This window comes from Myotis daubentonii, chromosome X, assembly GCF_963259705.1.
Source record: "Myotis daubentonii chromosome X, mMyoDau2.1, whole genome shotgun sequence".
Classification (NCBI taxonomy): Eukaryota; Metazoa; Chordata; class Mammalia; order Chiroptera; family Vespertilionidae; genus Myotis; species Myotis daubentonii.
Window position 1 is genome coordinate 54,516,632 of NC_081861.1, and position 20,579 is coordinate 54,537,210.

Sequence of the window (20,579 nt, forward strand, 5' to 3'; positions counted from 1 at the left end):
CTTTCATATTCACTTTTTTAAAAAAAAATGTCTTTCACATACCGACATGCACAAATCTATGCTGTGCACCTCAAACTAATATAGAATATTATTGAATGTAAAGTATAATTGAAAACTAAAATATAAAACAATGAAAATGTAAACCCTTACATATTTTATTCTTATTATTTCCTCATGTCTTAAACCAACACTGTTCAAGCAAAATCAACAAGCATCTATGAAGCATCCAATGAGCTCAACTAATCTGCAAGATGAAGACACAGGCATGAGGATAAATGAGATAGAGTCCCTTGCCTCATGGAGCTTGCAATCTTGCTGACATAAATAGATGGAAATGTACATAAAATAATATAAAATATCACAATAGTACAAAATTTATAGTCAAACAAGTGATTATACATCATGAAGGGCTAGATAAATTATTATTGACTTTCCACAGAGGCAGTTATATGGAGAAGGACAACTAGGATTTATAAAGGTATAAAATACTAACATGAACAAAAACATTGCAGAGACACATAAGGTATATCAAAGGCACAGTTTGACTAGAGTGGAAGATATAAGTAGGGAAAATGGTAGGAGATAATTTTGGAAAATAAATCTGAGTTGACACCAGACTATAGAAGTGTTTAGCTAAAAGTTATGTTTTATTTTATAGGAAATGGTGAACAATTTAAGAATGTTGAATAGGGGAGTGATGTGATCAAGGGAGTATACATATTAGTCGGACAAGATGGATGAAAGGACAAATAGGGAAGGTAGAGAGTAATCAACATTACAAAAATGAGGTAAATAAGGCCAATGCTAGAATGGTAGAAGTGAGAATGGAAAAAATGCAATAGACACCAGATTTGGGTGAGAGATACAGAAGAATAAAAAATGATTGAGGTATCAGCATTTTCATCAAGGCTTAATCAGTATAGAAGTGGTATGTCAATTCATCAAAATGAAGAAAATTACAGAAAGAAAAAAGCAAAGGGCCATGTGAAGAAGTTTGGGAAATTTTTTCATTTGTGATACAGGAAAGTAATGGACTGGTAAATACTGTTTTCTTTATTCTTTTCTATGAATATGTAAATGTGCATACTCACATACACATGCACATATATACATAGACACATTTGCACTCTGAGAAAACAGATGAGCGACCAGAACTCAGTTGTTTCAATTTGTCTCCCGTCAGTTTAGTGACCAGCGTGGACTGCTGATAATCTGAATAAATGTTATTGAGTAATAGCATGATCTAGTGAAGTGAGAACCAGAGGCAAACATACCTACGCTCTATTTCCAGCTCTAACATTTACCAGCTGCCTAATCTGAAAATTCTTTTGGGCCTTATTTTCTCATCTGTAAGAGGACAGTACCTGCTTTCTCTCTACATAGGGTTATTGTAGCAATGATATAAAAAAAATTATGTGTGTGAAAATATTCTATATACTGTGAAGTATTGAAAATATAACCTTTCATTTATGTTGTCACAAGTGTATAAATGACCCAGCTGGTGTGGCTCAGTGGTTGAGCATCAAACTATGAAACAGGAGGTCATGGTTCCATTCACAGTCAGGACACATGCCCGGGTTATGGGCTCCATCCCCAGTAGGGGGCATGCAGGAGGCAACCGATCAATGATTCTATCTCATCATTGATGTTTCTATTTCTCCCTTTCTCTCTGAAATTAATAAAAATATATTAAAGAAAAAAGTATATAAATAACCATATTCTGACTTGTGGTTACATTTCAGTTTTCCCCTCTCAAGGATATTAACATAAACTCACATGCAAATTAATTCTAGTACTTTTATTTTCCTTAATGGTATTTTAAGATCTTTGAGGACTAGGACCATTTCTTAGGCTTTTCTGTATTTCCCATACACTTTACCCTGTAAACATTCTGAACGAAGTATATATTTTTACTTGGACCCAAATTTATTCTGAAAGCTCAAAAATAGCTTTCAATGTGTAACATAATTTTAAAGTATCATTCAAGCCCACATAATCCACAACTTCTTAAATAATAATTTAAATATACAGTGAAAGTACAATTCCCAGTGGTCTCACATACCTATTTAAGTGGATTTTTCTATAAATCTGAAAATGAATAACAAAGCATAAATTCAGAGTTATTAGTGACAATGATTGTATGTATATGTAGAAATACAATGACAAAAGACCAGCTTTGGAATAAAAATGCATTGAAACTACTTTAGCTGACTTATACAGACTATTTTTTAAGGAGGATCATTTCCTCAGAACACAAAGGCAATATAATAAAATATACTATTAAGGCACAACGTAAAACTATATCTGAACTATAAATGAAAGTGCCTTTTAAAATGTGGATGTTAAAAAGTCAGAACACAATCACTGGGGAGAAATTTGAATTTAATAAAATTTCCTGTGAGAAACAACTATCTAAATACTTGGCTGTAATGTTTGAAGCCTCTGTATAACTTCCTAAGGAAACTAAACTTTTAAAATACAAAACTTGATAGTACTTACTTCCACTTGGAATCAGGTCTCTTTCTGGGATGAATAGTTTATATCCATAATGTTTTTCTAGGACATCTGGCAGTATTTCAAGAGCAAACTGCTCTTCTTCAGGATTGTCACAGTCTAAAGTATCTTGATCCACTTTTGTGTAAGAGAGATAGGCATCATATTCCTTGTTGTCTTAAATATAAAGAACAACAAAAGGGTTGTACATATTAGCAGGTTCTCTCCTGAAAATCTATAACCACTAACAGGCTGGAATAAGCACTATAATAAGCAACTATTGTTAGTAGTTGGAAAAATAAGTCATCGGCCATGTTATAACAAATCCAGTACATTTCAACATAACCTAGTCATATGATGATATGACCTGAAACTTTCATGCAATGGGCAGTAGTCAAGACAGAATAATAGAGGAAATTATTATTTATGACTCTTGGTAACTATACATATTTGTGATGTTCAGTGATGTGTGAATGATTAGCTCAGTGTATTTGAATGCAAGACTAAATAGACCAAAGACATGGATTTGAACTTTTTCTCTGCCAGTTGTCTTGACTCTGTTACTTGGTCACAGACTACATTTAGTTTACAGAAATATGTGCAAGAGATCCAAGAGGGGCTGGGCCCTAGAGTGTGGAAGATTGAAATAATCCAGCCTCACTTCTGCAGACACATACTCACAGCACATGCCATTCTTCCAGTTGGTTAGTGTCGTCATCTTCATATACAAAAAGCAGTTCATTACCAAATATTAGAGACAGCAGCTGGGTTTTATACAAGTGCATTCCCTATTATTCTTGTTCAATCCATGGCCAACTAATTTGACACAGCTTCCAAAAGAAGCCTTTATTTCAAAATATACATCCTTCCAGTATGGGCAAATTAGGTTTTCCCTTCACACATTTAGCCAGAGAGTTAACTGTGCTTTGAGAATGTATATTTTTCTGTTTTTGCTGTATTGGCCCAGAGCTGACCTCTTCATATATATTTTTCCTGAAAAAATTAATGAATATAATTACTCAAGGTATTAGTCCCCATTGGTTTTAGAAGGGCCACACGGAAAAAGTTACATCGTTTTTCAAAATTCCCTTATTTGTAGAAAAAAAAAAGTAAAGTTAATGTAGTGACCATAGGCTCATATAAAACTATTAATATTCATTAAACCTAGATACTTGCAAATAATACTTTTAAAAGACAGGCAAGCCCTGGCTGACTTGGCTCATTGGATAGAGCGTCAGCCTTCAGACTGAAGGGTTCTGGGTTCAATTCCAGTCAAGGGCACATGCCCGGGTTGTGGGATTGATCCCCAGGAGAGGGCATGCTGGGGACAATCACTCAATGATTCATTCTCATCATTGATGTTTCTATCTCTCTCTCCCTCTCCCTTCCTCTCTGAAATCAATAAAAATACATTTTAAAAAGGCAGGCAAACATTTCAAGATTTGTTTTTAAAACACATCAATCTTTTTCCATTGAAAACAGATCTGATTAGAATATGGTTAAAACCTGACCAAAAAGTAATTTACAGAATGAAGCAGCCACTTACCTATACCATTAATGATTTGGTTCTACCTGCTGAAGGGGGAACAAAGCATAACATCTATATATCTATACTAATAAAAGAGAAACATGCAAATTAATCATCATTCCACTACACCCACCAGCCAATCAGGAGAAAGTATGCAAATTAACTCAACTAAGATGGCAGCAGCCACAGAGCTGGAGTGAACAGGAGGCTTGGGTTGCCATGGGTGATGGAGGAAGCCCAGCTTCCTGCCTGTCCTGGTCGGCCCTGGCCTCTGCTCAAGTCTACAAAGTTTCAATTACAGAAGATAAATAAATCCCAGATACCTGCTTCCAGCTGACCTTGGCCTCCGCTCAAGGAGGCACTGAAAAAAAAAGAAAAAAAAAGGAGAGGCTGGGAGCTTGGGTCACTGGGGGGCATGGCCAGGCTGTAAACGGCCATCAGCCCCTCACCCAGGCTGGCAAGGCACCCCAGTAGGACCCCCCACCCTGAAGGGGCTGTGGGCAACTGGAAAACAGCTCTCAGCTCCTCACCAAGGTTGGCCAGGCACCCCAGTGGGGACCCCCACCCTGAAGGGGGTGTAGACAGCCTGAAAACAGCCCTCAGCTCTTGACCCAGGCTGGCCAAGCACCCCAGCAGGACTCCCACCCTGATCTGGGACACCTTTCAGGGCAAACCAGCTGGCCCCCACCCATGCACCAGGCCCCTATCTATACTAATAAAAGGGTAATATGCTAATTAGACTGGGAGACCTTCCAGGAGACCTTCCAGACGTTCTTCTGGAGAAAGCCATGGTGGCAGGGCCAAGGTAGAGGTGGTTAGAGGCCAAGAGGGGAGAGCAGTTGTGGGTGATCAGGCCAGGATGGGACAGCAGTTGTGGGTGATCAGGCTGATGGGGGGCGGGGCTGTTGGGGGTAAGCAGACCAGCAGGGGGGCCAGTTGGGGGCGAGAAGGCCATCAGTGGGGGTCAGTTGGAGGTGATCAGGACAGCGGGGTGGGGGCAATTTGGAGTGAGCAGGCCAGCAGGGGGGCAGTTGGGGGCGAGCACACTGGCATGGGGGGTAGTTGGGGGTGATCAGGCTTGTGGGGGGCATTTGGGGGCAAGCAGGCTGGTGGCAGGGGGCATTTGGGGGTGAGCAGGCTGGCAGGCAGAGTTGTTAGGGGCAATCAGGCAGGCAGGCAGGCAGGCAGGCAGGTGAATGATTAGGAGCCAGCAGTCCTGGATTGTGAGAGGGATGTCCAACTGCTGGTTTAGGCCCGATCCATGTAAACCAGCAGTAGGACATCCTTCAAGGGGTCCCAGATTGGAGAGGGTGCAAGCAGGGCTGAGGAACACCCCCCCCTCCCTGTGCACAAATTTTGTGCACCAGGGCACTAGTATATATATATGTGTATATATATACGCCTAAGTGACTGAACCACTGAATCACTGAACGACCACTTGACAGGTCACTATGACATGCACTGGCCACCAGGGTGCAGACGATCAATGCAGGAGCTGCCCCTGGTGATCAGTGCACTCCCAACCTCCCATGGCCCCTCCCCTTGGCCAACCAACCTCTTGCAGCTCTTCCCCCCTGCCAGTCCCATGGGCCCCAATCAAGGAGACCTGTCAACCTCCCTTGGCCCCTTCCCCCCAGCTAGCCGGCCCAATAGCCAACCTCCTGCAGCCAACCTCCTGCGGCCCCTCCCCCACCGTCTAGGCAAACTACCACAGCCCCTCCCCCTGCCTGACAACCTCCCATGGTCTGTCCCCCCTGGCCAACCTGCCACTGCCCCGATTGGCTCTGATTTCCGGTCAGGCCGAGGGACCCCACCCATGCATGAATCCATTCACTGGGCCTCTAGTATCATATCTATATCTATATCTATCTATCTATCTATCTATCTATCTATCTATCTATCTATAAACTAGAGGCCCAATGCACGAAATTCATGCAAGGGGCTTGGCCCTTGTAGCTGCGGCAGCTTGCCTCAGCCCTCGCAGCCTTGGCTTTGTCTGGAAGGTCATCCAGAAGGATGTCCAGAATGACATCTGGTCTAATTAGCATATTATGCTTTTATTATTATAGGCGCCTAAGTGACCGAACGACCGAACCACCAGAACGACTGGAATGACCAGTTGCTATGATGCGCACTGACCACCAGGGGGCAGATGCTCAACACAGGAGCTGCCCCCTGGTGGTCAGTGCACTCCCACAATGGGAATGCTGCTCAGCTGACAGATCCATCCCGTGGCCCACCGGCTAGCGTGGTAGCCACTCCCTTTGCAGTCCTGCAGGTCTAATCTCCAGAGAACGGGCCATGCACCAATGGACCAACACCACCAGCACGATTCCGACAGTGCCTCCAGCCTGCTGGAAGTCAGCCTCGGGCATCACAGCCACTTCCCCTCCCTAGGCACGCCACAAGGAAGAAAGTATAGAAAAGCAGCTGCTATATGGCAACCAACAACCGGCACAAATGTCAGTGGGATGGATCCAGACCCGGAGCCGGCAAGGGCATCCCACTGCCCGGCCAGAGGGCCGATGGTGTCCCCACCACCACCACCCTCAGGACTCTACCTGTGCATGAACTCATGCACTGGGCCTCTAGTAAAGATATAAATACTCTATAATAGGAGTAGGTGGGACCCTCTGACTATCTAGAGATATCTGAGGCAAGATTATGTTCTAATTCCAGTCTTCACCACGGTCTGGTTACTTATGTTAAGATGGCACCTGAAGTCAGGAGCTTCACTTTTGCATGTCTCCTGGCTGGAAAAGGCTTCCATAAACCTTGGTTGGGTTATCTTATTGCCTAGAAGCAGATGTGCATGATGGGCTGCCCTGAATAGTTGAGATCATTTTGGCTAACAAATGGGACATATTCCACTGTTATACACAAAACACCACTGGGAAGAGAGAATGTTCATATGCAATGATAATGTAAGAATCTCCCCATAATCCTAACACCTCTGCCCCTGTTCTAATGGAGCTCAGGATGCACCTGCAGGCCTTTGACTTTCTTCAGCTATAATTATTCACCTGGGACTCAGAGCTGCCAATGATACACAGCTGGAAGAATAAAATAGGCCAAAGGACAAATAGCTCCATTCCTATGAGCAGAATGCAGTTCATTGTTCCTGGAGGATGGCCATGCTGCCTCAAACTCCACAATGTTCATAATATCAGACCAAACCTTTTGTCCTCTGACTTTGATAATTTCTCTATCTCACAAACTTTGTTAAATTCAACTACTTATTAATTCATTCAACCATGATTTGTTGAACATATACTATGAGCCAGGCATCTGCAATAACTACCTAACTCTTTCATCTGACCAGGGCTTCTAGACTCTTGTCCCATTGGTTGTCCTGATTATGACTTTTGGCCTCCAGCCATGCCTAAACTCACATATTCTTGGTCCTATCCTTACTTGTGTCACCTGTATCTTAGTATAGATGATGCTACAAAGATATTCCTCTAGAAAAATATTGCTATATTTGCATATCCCAAATCAAGTTATGACAAAGAACACGAATGTCTTTTTTTTAAAAAATATATTTTATTGATTTTTTACAGAGAGGAAGGGAGAGAGATAGTCAGAAACATCGATGAGAGAGAAACATCGATCAGCCGCCTCCTGCACATCCCCCACTGGGGATGTGCCCGCAACCCAGGTACATGCCCTTGACCGGAATCGAACCTGGGACCTTTCAGTCCGCAGGCCGACGCTCTATCCACTGAGCCAAACCGAATGTCTTTGATATATGTTAATATCCAATATGTCTGGATAATAAATTTTACCTAATACTCTAGAAGAACATTATTCTTTGGAAAATGGGCGCTTCCAATTTCAGTCATTTCCTTTTAAGATAAACTAAAGGTAAAGAACTTATGATGGATGGACAAAGCAGGAAGAGAGCTCTGAAAGCTACCATGTAAGATGCTCCAGAAGCTCTAGGATGCCAGATAGCAAGCAAACAAGCAGTGATGCAGATGCCACAGTTTTAAAAATGCACTTCAGATTTATGTATACAGCCAAGAAAGCCTTATGAATAGCCACAGCTGTTGCTCACAAAGAAGAGCAAAATGGATGGAGCAAAATCAACATGATGCAAATAAGATTAACAGCAAGGCCTGAAAATTGTTTTAAAACTAAATAGCAATTCAGCAACATCGCTTTGCTAGGCAAGGTTAATGAGCCTTTTTCTGTGTTAAATTGTGCTTACTAAGCTCATCTGAGAAACCAGAAAATAGAGCACAATGCAGACAGAGCATTATAAAGAAGAGGGCTCACACAGCAGTCACCATAGGTATACAGTTCCCAATGAAAAGAGAAGTTATGAGGAATGGAACCAAACTGTCTATGGAAGAATTTTCCTACTGTCACAACTGTCCAGTCTTATTTTAAAACCTCATTTTAATGCAGTTCACCATCAGGAAGTCATTCCAGTATACAATCCAGTTTTTCAGTGCTATGCCAAACACAGTGCTAAGTTCTTAGCTTCAAAAGTGCACAGACTATGTAACTTTGTTGATTATTATAACCCTAGTGATTGCTATAGTACCTGCATATGAGTGTGTGTGTGTGTGTTTGTGTGTGTGTAGTGCTGATCCAGATGAAGAATATAAGTAAATATATCATGCATAGTGCCTGTCACATAGTAGACACTTAAATATTTAATGATTGAATAACTTAAAGGTCGAATAAAGCAATCATTGCTTGGTAAATTGAAATGAAATTAATTATAAAAAATGGATAAGAAGTGAGTTTGTTATATAGATTTTATTTAATAAAAATAAGGTATTTTAATTTCAAGTGAAATGAAACAGTTTTTCATATTTTTTCTTTTTTATTGTTTAAAGTATTACAAACAGTAGTACATATGTCTCCTTTTTCCCCCCAATTAACCTCCCCCCAGCCTCCCCTACCCCCCGGCACATGCCTTCACCCCCCTCCCAGTGTCTTGCATCCATTGGTTATGCTTATATGCATGTATACAAGTCCTTAGGTTGATCTCTTACCTCCCCCGGCCCCCCAACCCTCCCCAGACTTCCCTCTGTCATTTGACAGTCTGTTCAATGCTTCTCTGCCTCTGTATCTATTTTTGTTCATCAGTTTATAATGTTCTTTATTTTCCATAACTGAGTGAGATCATGTGGTGTTTTTTTGTTTTTTGTGTGTTTTTTTCACTGTCTGGCTTATTTCACTTAGCATAATGCTCGCCAGTTCCATCCATGCTGTTGCAAATGGTAAGAATTCCTTTTTTTTTATAGCAGCATAGTATTCCATTGTGTAGATGTACCACAGTTTTCTAATCCACTCATCTGCTGATGGGCATTTAGGCTGTTTCCAAATCTTAGCTATGGTAAATTGTGCTGCTATGAACATAGGGGTGCATATATCTTTTCTGACTGGTGTTTCTGTTTTCTTGGGATATATTCCTTGAAATGGTATTACTGAGTCAAATGGGAGTTCCATTTTTAAGTTTTTAAGGAAACTCCATACTGTTCTCCACAGTGACTGCACCAGTCTGCATTCCCACCAGCAGTGCACGAGGGTTCCTTTTTCTCCGCATCCTCTCCAGCACTTGTCATTTGTTGATTTGTTGATGATAGCCATTCTGACAGGTGTGAGATAATACCTCATTATTGTTTTGATTTGCATCTCTCGGGTGATTGGTGACTTTGAGCATGTTTTCATATGTCTCTTGGCCTTCTTTATGTCCTCTTTCAAAAAGTGTCTATTTAGGTCATTTGCCCATTTTTTAATTGGGTTTTTTATCTTCCTTTTGTTAAGTTGTATGAGTTCCCTGTAAATGTTGGAGATTAAACCCTTATTGGAGATAACATTGGCAAATATGTCCTCTGATGCATATTTTTATTTTATCATTTTTATGATGTATCATACCTCTTTATGTTCTTTTGTCCATTTATTTATTGGAGTCTTAGGGGTTTTTCATTAGTTCGTCTATATATTTACATAGAAATACAATTAAAAATTGCAAAATGTTTAAAAAGATATTTTGAAGTAAAATTGGAATTATAACTAAATTATAGAAAAACCAACTGCAGATTAGCTGAACAGGTCTTGCAAGCAAGGATTTAAAGAAGCCACATTGAGACTGGTAGGAAGGGAAGAGACATGAAAAGCCCTGGCCCCACTCCCACAAGCAGCAGCTGAGAATCTGGAGGGATAGCTCAGCTGTAAAGGCTCTCTCTGAGGAGTGAGGGGTCTCAACCCAATGATGGAGCCCTATCCCAGAGCACCAAAGCCAAGAAGAGGCATCTACATAACATCTGTCTGTAAAAATCATCAGGAAAGAAGGGATTCTGTCCACTAGTGAGTGATTAGAATCTGCTAGAGGACCAGGCATCAGTGCACAAAATCTCATTTGCAACAACTCACCCCGGGCTCTGACAGAAAGAGGGTGGATCAGACTAAAGTAGTATGAGGAGAGATTGTGGTTTATGGCTCTTGGAAGAGAGCTGAAGAGACAGCCACCAGGATCCCTGTACTGAGCCTCTGTCCCAAAGAGCAGACACTATCTTTCTTGGGTAGGACACTCCTCTCTCTACAGCATTAGCCTGGTGAAATGCAATAGCCCCGCTCTCTGGACTCAATGTAACCCCACCATGCAGAGCTCACACCCTGTGGAGGAGGAAGCTGCCTGAACCCAGGATGTACAGGTCTGGACAGACTCATAGGGTGTCAGTGACTGAGTTGTACTAGTATGTTCTGGGATGGGGATAATTCCCCCATTTTTTCCCATGAACTTGACCAGTGCCTCCCCCACACTGAGATCCACTAGCACCACCCTCCAAACTCTCAGCTCACCAACCCTCTGGACTGCTGGTGGCCCCACCCTGTGAACTTGGGGTACTCCACGAGTTCTGGGAAGAATTAAGGGATAGGCTTAGTTGTATAGTTCTAGGAAAGGGGGCATTTTTCCCTAGTGAACTTGACCTGTGTAGAGCCCTTCCTTCACACAGCCTAAATCTTGGTCATTTTGGTCCTGATAAACTCTGCTGCCTTCACCCTGATGACTCCCTAAGATCCTACCCAACAAAAAATGTCTGGGGATACCTAGTAGATGGCAGCTAACCTTGGTGTACCCTGGAACTTTTGCTGAGTGGCCTCAAACCCAAGTTTTAACTTGTATCAGTCTGGTGAACACCACTCCCACCTACCTGGTGACTCACTGAAAACCTACCTCTTGAAACTCCAGTACTACCAGAGGCTCTTTCAGGGACTGAAACTAACAGGCAGTCTGGGAGCAAAGGCAGGCAGAGGCCAATATCATAGTGCCTTGGGCTTTTTGCTGGCTTGTTTCAGGCTTGGTGCTGGTGGTAGCCCACCTTGCTATTCAGCTTGGAACTTACTACACACACCTAGGCCCAGGAGATACAGCCATAAACTGCAGATCACTTTGTCGCTCTAAACATATTGTGCAGGGCCAGTGGCAGGCAGCGTCTGACATTGACTTGCATCTTAATCCCTCCAAAGAGGCCCTACTAAGAACACACCCAGTGCTGAGCTTCTGAAAACATCACAGCAGGATCCAATTAGCTCCACAAGTGGAGTGGCACATCCAAAGGAAGATCTCAGCAGGCAAGAGGCCTGTTGAGGCTTTTTGTAGTCACCAGGTTGTACACTATGATTGCGGTGAATCCTCAAAGTCAGCCTGCTGGAAGGTTGACCCTGTGCATGAATGGGCCAACAGTAATCAAGGTTCAGTTGCAAGAAGAGGACTCATATAACCCACAAAAGGGACATTCCTGGAGACCCTAGCTCAAGTGATCAAAAAGATTACACTACTGGGTCCCACAGAACACCTATTACCTAAGGCCATCCTACCACACCTGTGACACATAGATCTACCTAATATACCAGTGATGGCGAACCTTTTGAGCTCGGCGTGTCAGCATTTTGAAAAACTCTAACTTAATTCTGGTGCCATGTCACATATAGAATTTTTTCGATATTTGCAACCATAGTAAAACAAATATGTATATTTTTAATATTTATTTTATATATGTAAATGCCATTTGACAAAGAAAAATCAACCAAAAAATGAGTTCGTGTGTCACCTCTGACATGCGTGTCATAGGTTCGCCATCACTGTAATATACAGAAACAAACACAAAGAAGTAGCCAAAATTGAGAGACAATGAAAGATGTTCCAAATGAAAGAACAAGAAAAATCTCCAGAACAAGAGCTGTGCATGAATGGGCCAACAGTAATCAAATAAAAAGGAGTCAAGCAATAGAGTAAAAATAATTATTATAAGGATGCTCAAGGAACTTAGTGGGAACATCAAAGTATGACAAATGGAATAGAAACCATAAAAAAGAAACAGTCAGAAAAGAAGAATACAATATCTGAATGAAGAGCTCACTAAAAGGAATAAACAGTAGGTTATGTGAAGGAGAGGATCAAGTCAATGATTTGGAAGACTAGGTAGCATAAAATACCCAATCAGAGCAGCAAAAAGAAAAAAAAAATATTAAAAAAATAAGGATAGTTTAAGGGACTTTTGGGACAACATGAACCACGATAACATCTGCATCACAGGGATACAAATAGGAAAAGAGAGAGAGCAAGGGACTGAGAACCTATTTGAAGACATGATGACTGAAAACTTCCCTAAGCTAGTGAAGGAAATACACACAAGTCCAGGAAGTGCAGAGTCCAAAACAAGATGAACTCAAAGAGGTCAACACCAAGACACGTTATAACTAAAATGCCGAAGCTTAAAGACAAAGAGATAATCTTAAAAGCAGCAATAAAAAGACAGTTTGCTCCCAAAAAAAGCAAGCTCCAAAAAACTGTCAGCTGATTTATCAACAGAAATATTTCAAGCCAGAGGTATTGGTACAGATTATTCAAAGTGATAAAAAGCAAGGACCTGAAACCAAAAGTAGCAAAAGCTATAAGTGTTTGTTACCACAAAACCAATATTACAAGAAATATTAAAGAGTGTTCCTTAAGAAGAAGAAAAAAGGGGGGGGATAGGAACATAGTTATAAAGAATAAAATGGCAATAAAACGTACTTATTAATAATCACTTTAAATGTAAATGGTTTAAATGCTTCAATCAAAAGACATAGGGTAGCTGAATGGATAAGAGAATAGCCATATATATGCTACCTCCAAAAGGTCCACTTCAGAATAAAAGACACACACACAGACTGAAAGTAAAGGAATGAAAAAAGATATTTCATGTGAATGTAAATGTAAACAAAGCTGGGGTGGCAATACTTATATCAGAAAAAAATAGACTATTCAATTTTTATTATTTTATTTTATTTTATTTTTTCCATCACCATTTATCCCCTCTGTGCACTCTTCCACCTCTACCAACCCCCACTCCTCCACAATCAGCACACTGTTGTCCATGTCCATGAGTGAAAGGACATAATGATACAAAGAAGGGCACTACATAATGATAAAGGGAGAAATCCAACAAGAGGATGTAACAGTTTTAAACATTTAGACACCCAAAATAGGAGAACCTAAATATATAAAGTATATCTTGATGGACATAAAGAGAGAGATCAACAGTACTACAGTCATAGTGGGGGATTTTAAAACCCCATTAAAATCAATGGATAGATCTTCCATACAGAAAATCAACAAGGAAAACAGTGGCCTTAAATGACATACTAGATCAGATAGCTTTAATTGATATATTAAGAGCACTTCACCCCAAAGCAGCAGAATATACATTCTTTTCAAGTGCACTTGGAACATTTTCTAGGATAGACCACATGTTAGGGCACAAAACAAGTCTCAATGAATGTAAAAAGAATGAAATAATATAAAGCATCTTCTCTGACCATAATGGTATTAAACTAGAAAGCAATAAAAATAAAAAAAAAATGAAAAGCACACAAACACATGGAGGCTAAAAAATGTTTCACTAACAATGAACAGGTTAACAATGAGAACAAGGAAGAAATCAAGATATACTTTGAAACAAATGAAAATGAGAAAACAACAACCCATATCCTATAGGACATAGCAAAGGCAGTCCTAAGAGGGAAGTTCATATTACTACAGGCCAATCTCAAGATATAAGAAAAATATTGCCCACCGGATGTGGGTCAGTGGTTGAGCGTTAACCTATAAACCAGGAGGTCAAGGTTCAATTTCTGGTCAAGGCACATGCATGGTTGCAGACTCAATCCCTAGTAGAGGATGTGCAGGAATATGCTGATCAATGATTTTCTTTCATCATTGATGCTTCTATCTTTCCCTCCCTCTCCCTTCCTCTCTGAAATCAATAAAAATATATTTTAAAAAATAAGAAAAAAAAATAAAAATCTAATCTTTCATCTAAATAAACTAGAAAAAGGACAACAAGAAAAGATAAAAGTAGGTAGAAAGAAGGTAATAATAATGATCACAGCAGAAATAAACAAAATAGAAACTAAAAAACAATTTAAAAGATCAATAAAACCAAGAGCTGATCCTTTGAAAAGATAAACACAATTGATAAACATATAACCAGACTCATATAGAAAAAAAAGAGAGAGGACCCAAATAAATAAAATCAGAAATGAAAGGGGGAAGTAAATACTGACACCACTGAAATCTAAAGTATTATAAGAATACTAGTAGCCTGGTGCACGAAATTTGTGCACATTTAAAGGGAATTAATTGCCCTAACCAGTTTGGCTCAGTGGATAGAGCACCAGCCTGCATACTCAAGGGTCCCAGGTTCGATTCTGGTCAAGGGCATGTACCTTGGTTGCAGGCACATCCCCAGTGCAGAGTGTGTAGGAGGCAGCTGATTGATGTTTCTCTCTCATCAATGTTTCTAACTCTCTATCCCTCTCCCTTCCTCTCTGTAAAAAATCAATAAAATATATTATTTTTAAAAAGGGAATTAATTAGCAGAGATATTTTAATATTGCTATTTGCCCTTTCTCTATAATAGAAGTGTGAGAGATGAAAGGAAATTAATAAAATGTATATGAAATAATATATAAATTTAGTAATAAATAAACAGTAACAAAAGGATATAACAACAACAGAGGTATGATATAAAAATGACAAATACATGATATGAAAACAACAAAAACATGATATAAAAACAACAGTGACACAAACAATGACTGATAAAGTGATTAAACTCATTCTAATATCTCCCTGTACACCACATTAAGAGTGAAAACACTTTCAGAGTGCTTGAGTAATTTCCCTTGTGATGAAGTATTTAGAACTTTAACTGTAACGTCACATGCTCTTCAAACTCGAGAGAAAGCAACATATAACTGACCATGTGCAGAAACTGGTTCAGGTAGGAATATGCCTACTTTGTCTAGAGTTTGTCCTTGTGATTAATTAATAGTCATCACAAATGCTGGCATCACGGGAAACCGTCGTCAAATCAATTTAAATGGGAGGCCAGTGTCAGATGGGGACAAATTAATTCTTGGAATCAGAACAACCTCTCCCTCTACAGATCCTGTTAATACTTCAGCTTCAATAATGCTAGGTTGTAATCTTTTGATAATAAATCTGGTAATATTACAAAGACCCCATTTACTATTGAGATTTCTCAATAGCATGATGATTGCACCCGACTTTAAATTTTAATTTATGACACGACATTCTGGAAGGAGTAATACTATTAAGAAATTCGATGGGAAAATTTTCCTTTTCAGCATCATCTGTGGAATCAATGGAATCATCACTCAAATATGTGTGAAAATCTCCATTGAGTATATCCAAATTTTCTTCATTTAATTTTTGAACATGCTCATTTTTTGGACAAAGAATTGCACGTTTAGATATATTTTTAATATTATCTATAGCAGTGGTTCTCAACCTTGGCTGCACATTAGAATCACCTGGGAATCTTTTTAAAATCCTGATTTCTGGGCCTCATCCTCCAGAACTTGTTTCTTTGTTATGGGGTGGGGCCACAACATTAGTAACAAAGAAACAGAATTTCCAGAGGATGAGGCCCAGAAATCAGGATTTTAAAAAGATTCCCAGGTGTGTAATGTGCAGCCAAGGTTGAGAGCCATTGATCTATAGTATTTCCAAAGGTAGCTTCAATAATAGATCCATTACAAATCATTTCACTTCCACGCTCTGCTCTGAGGGCTGGTTCCTGCCTGAAACCTCAACCTGAAGCAGGTTCCTTCCTGAAACCTCCTCTGATGGTGGGTTCCTGCCTGAAACCTCACCTTCCAGGAAACAGCTGGGGGAGGGCGCAGCAGTTTCCAAGATGACCCCTGCAGGACTGACTTCCTTCTGGTTGGTCGTGCTTCTGGCCATGATGTTATACCCAGGGTTTTTATATAAGTAGATTTTATGAACAAATATACTCAAAACAAATAGGACAAGCTGAAAGAAATGGATAAATTCCTAGAAATATACAATCTCCCAAAGCTGAATCAGGAAGAAACAGAAAATCTGAGCAGACCAATTAAAAATAATGAAATTGAAGAAATAATTTAGAAAACTTCCAATAAACAAAAGTCCTGGACCAGATCACTTCAAGGGGGAGTTTTAACTAACAAAGAACTAACACCTATCCTTCTCAAACATTTACTAAAAATTCAGTAAGAGAGAAAACTGCCAAGCTAATTTATGAAGCCAGCATTAATTTCTAATTCCAAAATCAGATAAAGATACTACAAAAAAATCATAGGCCAATATCCCTGATGAACATAGATGATAAAATCCTCAACAAAATATTAGCAAATCGAATCCAGAATTACATTAAAAAGACCATACACCATGATGAAGTGGGATTTATCCCTGGGATGCAAAGTTGGTACAATATACACAAATCAATTAACATGATATACCACATAAACAAAGTGAAGGGTGAAAATCATATGATCATATCAATAGATGTAGAAAAAGCATTTGAGAAAATCTAGCACACATTTTAACATAAAAATTATCAGCAAAGTGGGAATATATGAAATGTAACAACATAATAAAGGTGACATGTGACAAACACACAGCAAACATCATATTCAATGAGCAAAACATAAAAGTGTTTCCTTTAATATCAAAAACGAGAGAGGAGCCAAAACCTGTTTGGCTCAGTGGATTGAGCATCGGCCTGCGGACTGAAAGGTCCTAGGTTCGATTCCGGTCAAGGGCATGTACCTGGGTTGCGGGCACATCCCCAGTAGGATATGTGCAGGAGGCGGCTGATCGATGTTTCTCTCTCATCAATGTTTCTAACTCTCTATCTCTCTCCCTTCCTCTCTGTAAAAAATCAATAAAAAAAAAAACGAGAGAGGAATGCCTGCTTTCACCACTTTTATTCAACATAGTACTGGAAGCTGTAGTCACAGGAATCAGACAAAAAGAAGAAATAAAAGGCATCCATATTGGAAGTAAAACTTTCATTATTTTCAGATGACAGGATCCTCTATATAAAGAACTCTAAAAATTCCACCATAAAAACTACTGGACCTGGTAAATGTATTCAATAAAGTAGCAGGATTCAAAATAAATATCCAGAAATCAGTTGCATTTTTATATACCAACTAGAGTCCTGGTGCATGAAATTCATGCATGGGGGATGTCCTCAGCCTGGCCTGCACGCTCTCCAATCTGGGACCCCTCAGGAGTTGTCAAGGATCAGGCCTAAACCAGCAGTTGGGCATCCCTCTTGCAATCTGGGACTGCTGGCTCTTAACTGCTCACCTGCCTGACTGCCTGATCACCGCTAACCACTCTGCCAGCCTTCCTGATGCCCCTAACTGCTCCCCTACCAGCCTGATCGCCCCTAACCACTTCTGCCTGTTGACCTGATCCTCTTAACTGCTCCCCCCTGCTGGCCTGATCCCCCTAACTGCCAGCCTGATCCCCTAACTGCTCTCCCCTGTTGGCCTGATTGCAACTAAATGCTTCTGCCTTGGCCCCACCACTGTGGCTTTGTCTGGAAGGACATCCGGAAGGTCGTCTGGAAGATGTCCAGTCTAATTAGCATATTACCCTTTTATTAGTATAGATAATGAACTATCAAAAAGGGAAACTAAGAAAATAATCCCATTTACAATTGCATAAATATTACCTAGGAATAAACTTAATGAGGGAGGTAAAAGGCATGTAATCAGAAAATTATAAGACACTGAAGAAAGCAATTGACTAGGCTGGTGTGGTTCAGTGGCTGAGTGTTGACCCAGGAACCAATAGGTCACTGAGGTTGATTCCCGGTGAAGGCACATGTCTGAGTTGTGAGCTCCATCCCCAGTATGGGGCATACAGGAGGCAATCAATCCATGATGTTTCTCTCTCATCAATGTTTCTATCTCTCTCTCCTTCTCCCTTCTGCTCTCTCTAAAAATCAATAAAAGCATATTTTAAAAAAGAAAGCCATTTAAGAATCTAAAAATATGTGGGAGCACATACCATGTTATAAAGAATTAACATTATTAACATGTCCATACTATACAAAGCAATAGATTCAATGCAATTCCTATCAAGATACCAATGGCATATTTCACAGAACTAGAATAATGATACACCTGATGAGGACTTATATTCAAAATTTAAAAGAACACATACACTTCAACACCAACAAAACCCCCACAAACTAGCTCTATATATAAAATGGAGGAATATGCAAATTTGTCCCGGATGCCATCATGACATGACCTTTCACAGGGTGGAGTGGTTGCAGGGTTGCTGGGCAGCAATCCAGGTCTAAGAGTGATTTTGTGCCACCCAGGCAGACTCCCCCATGGCCTGCAGCTGAATCCCGATGCTGACCTGGGGTTTACTAAACTTTATTGGAGCTGCTCCCCACACCCCCACCCCTTGCCCCAGGACCGTGCTGCCGCAGCAGGGCACCCCAGCAGTGTCCTGACAGGCAGGTGTCCTGGGAGAGCCAAGTGGAGCAGGGGCTTCAGGGAGCCACAGCCGGGGTCCGCAGGCGGACAGACAGGCCTCCACCTGAGGGGTGGCTCCCAGGTGAGAGCTACGGCTTTGGCAAAGCAGCTGGCCAGGAGGCGGGTGACCTAAGGGGTGCAAAGTGGTGCTGAGCCGGGGTGCACAGGAGCGGGCTCAGGCCAGGGCAGGGGACCGGCGGGCGGTGATCTGCCTCGCCCACTGACAACGAGGTTCTGCAGTGGCCCCAAGACACGGAAACAAGAGCTGATGACTGCTGGATTGGAAGGATGCCCAGGTGGAGGGGCATGGACCTGCAGCCCTGAGGCAGGGCTTGAGGGGTGGCACCACATCAATGGAGGGGCGCCGCACTGCAGTGGTTTGGCGAAGCTCCCAGCACTAACCAGGCCTCACCTTGGCCTGCGCACTTGAGAGGCCGCAACTCCTGCTCACACCTTGGCCCAAAAGCAAGCCCGCACCCACCCCACCCTCAGTTCCCGCCCCACCCCACTGCGGTGCATGCCTGCATGGTAAGTGCAAAGCCTACCATGTGCTCCCCATAAGGGGGGACAGTGGATTTGGGGGTGGGGGGCAGGGGAGAAGAAAGAATGTGGAGCAACCACAATGAAGAGTTCCTTGGGAATGAGGCTCAGAAGCCTCACGGGGAGGTTTGTTCTGTTTGCCCCACTACTGTCCCTTAGGAAAGGTGGAGAGTGCAGTTGTCAGGGCTCCCTGCAAACTGAGTACAGTTCCACAGCAAACTGGATTTGGCCTCAGTTTCCTGGTCTATAAAATGGATTAAGCGTTTCCCAGTGCCTTCACTGAGCTTTGAGGGCTAATTGAAATATTATATAAAGAAAATGAGTGAAGACATGATAAAGAAAAGGAAAGGCAAACAACACAAAAGAAAGATTGGAAGGAACATGTAAACCTATTGTCACTTAAATAGGGAACATCGTCAACAGTATTGTAATGACGGTATGATGCCAGGTGGGTATTGGAAATATCTAATAGAAAAAAAAGAGAGAGGACCCAAATAAAATCAGAAATGAAAGAGGAGAAGTAAGTACTGACAGCACAGGAATCTAAAGGAATTATTATATCTATGTCTCAATAAATATAAATATTTAATAAATATAAATATTTATTGAGACATATCTTCAAAATGGGAAATTAGAGCCTGTTCTGAGCACAATTACATGCTCCAAAAATATACTAGGTATATGAAAATTTTTTCACTTACCCTCAGTTTTTATATACAACAATTAATATTTAAAAACTTGAGTTTTTACCTGTGCACATAAAATAAGTAGATAAAATATGTGACGGAGGAAAATGTCACTGGTTCCCAAGTGCCAATAAGTGGCACTTATTGTCACCAGCAGCAGGTATGAGCAGCCCCCGCTCCACTTGGCTCTCCCACGACACCTGCCTGTCAGGACACTGCTGGGGTGCCCTGCTGCGGCACCAGGGTCCTGGGGCAAGGGGTGGGGGTGTGGGGAGCAGCTCCAGTAAAGTTTAGTAAACCCCAGGTCAGCATCGGGATTCAGCTGCAGGCCATGGGGGAGTCTGCCTGGGTGGCACAAAATCACTCTTAGACCTGGATTGCTGCCCAGCAGCCCTGCAACCACTCCACTCTGTGAAAGGTCATGACATGATGGCATCCCAGGCAAATTTGCATATTCCTCCATTTTATATATAGAGCTA

At 41.2% G+C, this 20,579-nt stretch overlaps 1 protein-coding gene across 1 annotated transcript in view; it reads right to left on the reverse strand.

Moving 5' to 3' along the window:
• Positions 1-20,579, reverse strand: part of IL1RAPL2 (interleukin 1 receptor accessory protein like 2) — a 632,274-nt gene that overhangs the window by 10,992 nt on the left and 600,703 nt on the right. The window contains exon 9 of the mRNA XM_059678650.1: positions 2,500-2,670. Within this exon, the coding sequence (XP_059534633.1) occupies positions 2,500-2,670 (171 nt within the window). The remainder of the gene's footprint in view (positions 1-2,499; positions 2,671-20,579) is intronic.